At 50.0% G+C, this 4,000-nt stretch overlaps 1 protein-coding gene across 1 annotated transcript in view; it reads right to left on the bottom strand.

Moving 5' to 3' along the window:
• The window catches only part of LOC104272373 (RNA-binding protein Musashi homolog 2-like), a gene marked incomplete at its 5' end in the record, with an annotated part of 52,923 nt that overhangs the window by 1,879 nt on the left and 47,044 nt on the right, over positions 1-4,000 (bottom strand). The window contains one exon of the mRNA XM_009867352.1: positions 888-962. Coding sequence (XP_009865654.1) covers positions 888-962 — 75 coding nt within the window. The remainder of the gene's footprint in view (positions 1-887; positions 963-4,000) is intronic.

The raw sequence follows: 4,000 nt of genomic DNA, 5'->3' as shown, positions 1-4,000 counted from the left end.
GGGAAAGAGGCAGATGAGCTTTAAGTAGAAAAAAACCACCAACCCCCATCAGTGCTGTTTCCCTGGTGTTACTGGTCCCGCAAAAACGAGCTGCGCAGAAACCGCCATCCCAAGGGCGCTGCTCGCCTTAGGGATGTTAGTAACAAGTATTCTTGCGATGCAACGCTTCACCTAACGTCCTGGTGCCGAACACAAGACTGAACCTTTGCTCTGGCGCACAGCCGAGCACCCCTCCACGTCCTCGCCCATCCTAAAACACCTTCCCACGACGGGGTCTGGGTATTTTTGGCGCGATGCAGCCACCTCAAGCCCATCCCACCGCCACGGCCACTGGCAGCCACGCCCACGGACGGGGGGGAAACCAAAACGGAGCCAAACCGAGCCATCGGCACAGTGGCTAGGAAGGAGTTCTGCGCAGGACTCCAGAGACAGCGACAAAGAACCCAGGGAAGTTGGACTTTTCACCGCACGACTGCGCTCGTACGAACACGCACTTACCGCAGGACAGAACAGGAACGTGTGCGTGAGCCTGCGTGTGCGTGCGTGTGTCTGGGTAGATCTCTAAAGTATATAGGAAAGGAAAAGCCCATCAACGGGAGGGTAATAGCTCTTAAATGATCTCTGTTGCTTCATGTTTTAATTTAAGAAGTTTTGTTTTCAAATAACCAGTACCAATTTACACGTTAGTAAAAATGTATGTAAAAAATAATATATATGTATAAATATTTATCTTAAAATAGTATTAAAAAAAAATCTCTTGTTGTGTGAGAGGCTTCCTGCAGACTTGCCTGTCTCAGCTTGCAGCTACGGATTTAAAAAAGAGGAAAAAAAAATAAAGAAAGAAAGAGGGGGGGAAAAAAGGAAATCTGCAAACAAAACGTACGTACCTGGGAACTGATAGCTGTAACTTGGGGCAAATCCAGGATATCCTCGGCCATACGTTGCAACAAAATTCGGGTAACCTTGATCACAGAAATGTAAAAAAAAAAAATAAAAAAAGAAAGAGAGAGAGAGAGAGAAAGAAGTTTGAAGATTAATACAAGCTTAATACTGTATTTCTTAAACACACTACAAAACCACACGGAGGGTGGGTGAGACTGGATTTTACAGAAGATACCAAACCCTGAGATTCATTCCGCTCATGCAAACCGGCAGAAAGGTTTCGTTATTATCTGGGATAGAAGCATCGAGAGCTGGCCGTGTCCCTGCCCGCTCGGCTTCGAGCAGGAGACCTGTCACTCAGGCAATTAATATGCACTTGGGTGCCTCAAGTCCAAGGCTTGTGCATACTTGTTAGCTGGAAGAGTAAATGCCAAATGCTAAGGCTAAACACATAACACAGGTTTGCTCTGACATTTGGAGAGCTTACAATGAATGTACTTTGCTTCAGAGCTATTGACAGTTGGAGATTAAGGTAGTAGTAATTCTTTATCCCGGGAGTGTGAAGGACAACAGTTAACACATCAAAGAGTTAGAGGCAGCACCAGCAACGCGCCAGAGAGTCAAAGAGCTTTTAATTTTTCAGGAAAGTAAAACCCGGCTACGAGAACCGCTTCCTAAAGCAATTTCCGAGACAGACGCGGAAACGCGCCCAACCTCAGGCAGCTTTTGAAGTTTCATTATGAGAAAAAAACACCACTCGGAATTATTTTGTTAATAAAGATATCCAAGGAGAGGCACGAAGTGGCGGCTGCCGTGTGTTTTAACATCCCCGTCCTCAGCCAGAAGAGCCGTCCTCGCCGGTCCCACCGCGGCTGCGGGCGGCCGATGCCACCAGCTGTCCTGCACACAGAGGAGGTTCCCTCCGACTGTGACCTCGCTTCTGACCCTCAGCACTTCTCTGCTCGGGCTAAAACCAAGAACCACCCTTTGCAACTCCAAGGCGACAAACGCTGCGTAACGCTCTCGCTGACCGTCAGTGTCAGCCCAGACGCCTCCGGTCTCCAGGAAAGACTTCTCCAGACCAAGAAACCGTCACAAAATTTTGCTCTCGCTCCGAGTGAAGTCAGTGGAAATCTCGGCAGGGCTGACAGCAGCAGCTGGGTTGGGCCCCGAGGACATGCTGAGCAGCCCAACGGCTCTTCCGGGGGTCTCTATCTCTGCTTTTATTTGTTCTTTAAGATGCTCCTACACTGTACAGGTATTTTTCTTGCTGCAGCAAGTCCCTCCATTTCTGATTAGATTTATATACACATGTAACGTACTTGTCATCAAAATCTAAAACTGAAGATAAAACTGCTCGGATGAATTTTGATTACGGGATTAAGCAGTGCCAGGGGAAAGCAGCCCTGCGGTCCCCGGACAGCACGCTGCGGCTGTCAGTGGTATGTACACACCGCTTAGCCCTTGCATATTTGTTTCACAGCTCAACAGCTGGATTCCCTTAGAAATTAATCACCTCTGTCATTAAATCAGATCTTTCAGAGTTAAGCTTTACAAACCTTTTTTTCTTTAAAAAAAAAAAAAAAAGAAAACAGCACTATTGATGAATAGATTGTTTGCTAAGTAAGTAATGCCATTAACACCACCGCAAGCTCCACCATGAAAAATCGCTCGGTGGTGTCAGACCGCAGCCCCTCTCCTCGCCAAGTGGAAAAAATTAAGTTTTATTCTGATTCAATCAACTCCCAGGCAGACCGATCGGCTCATGGCTGTGGGGGTTCAGTGTGCCCAGGGCAGTTGCGAGGAGCCCCGCTCTCCTCGGCCAAAGCCGGCCGTGCCCGATGGCAGCGGCCTCGGCGGAGCTGCCTGGGGGGGCTCTCGCCTGTGTTGCCAGCGCTCAACGCTCTCTAGGTCAGGCAGATGAAATCATAAATTTATAATACAACATTACTTCAATTTTCCTCTTCATTTACCGCTGCAGTGCCCAGCTCTGCTCTAACGAGTCAAAGCCTGATCCACGCAGGGGAAATTGCCTGGCTGAATATCAATAGCGCATTAACACCGTGCCCATGTGGATGCTTCATCAAGCCAAATTATGGCCACGCTGCCCTACCCACCGTTTCCATTAGATGCCATTCTCATCCCGCGTTGGGCACCAAACGGTTTATTTGCTTCACTAGTCCTGGGGAATGATCAATCTCTAATTATCCAGCGTTGCTAAACAAAAATCTGAGTTTTGCCTGGATTACCTCCTCCGAAGTGAAACCCTCGTGTCCGTGGGAGCAGAACTCAACCCAACGAGCAAAACTGCTTTCACACCTCCACGTCCACCCAGGTCCCGTCTGACGCCAAGGGCAGCAGGTCCGCCCCGCGAGCCAGGTGAAATTCCAGCCCATGTGCCGGAGCCCTGCAGAGCTCTAGGCCGTGGTGCTGGCACGTGGGGTGAGAGCTGGAAGCCCCACGCTGCCCACCCAATGGTCACGCTCCACCAGCTCTCACGCTTTTGGTGGAGGCAACACCCGGCACAGCCACGGAGCTGGTTAGCACCACGGCATGTGAGGAACCGCTCGGTGCAGGGACCGTCTGCCGGGGGAAGGCAAAGGCTCTGCTCCCAAAACAACTGCAAACAGGTAACACTGACAGTGCCTGAGGGCATCGCAGCCCCCCTAGTGCTAAAGGCCATCCTGGTGGGTCCATGTAAAGCCCAAGCACTGCAGGCATTCCACAAAAGGGGAAACTACCCTACCTGGCGTTCTGCAGAGGGCCCTGCAGACCCAGTGGCTCATCATGGCACATGCACAAGGTCACTGGAAAGGCAGGAGAACCAAGCTGGACTCCTGACTGCCCTCCACCCCACCAGCACCTCCAGAGGGAGAAAACGCTTCTCTACTCCACACGGGAAGTGTCCACAGCCACTGAGCCAGGCTATAGAAATGTTTTTTCGGTTTTAGTTTGGTGTTCCAAGACTGCCAAAGCTCACTGTTAATATGTGGGAGCACCGAGCACACTTTGGCCTGGGGATTGTTGCATTCAAATGCTCCAGCAAACGCAAGAACAAAATTGTCTCCCAACAGTGCTCACAGCAAGGAACATCAGGTCCTTTGCAAAGAAATGCATG

Source organism: Apaloderma vittatum, unplaced genomic scaffold, assembly GCF_000703405.1.
Source record: "Apaloderma vittatum isolate BGI_N311 unplaced genomic scaffold, ASM70340v1 scaffold22690, whole genome shotgun sequence".
Lineage (NCBI taxonomy): Eukaryota > Metazoa > Chordata > Aves > Trogoniformes > Trogonidae > Apaloderma > Apaloderma vittatum.
Note: the sequence above shows the minus strand (reverse complement) of the source record. Positions and strands in the feature narration are given on the sequence as shown.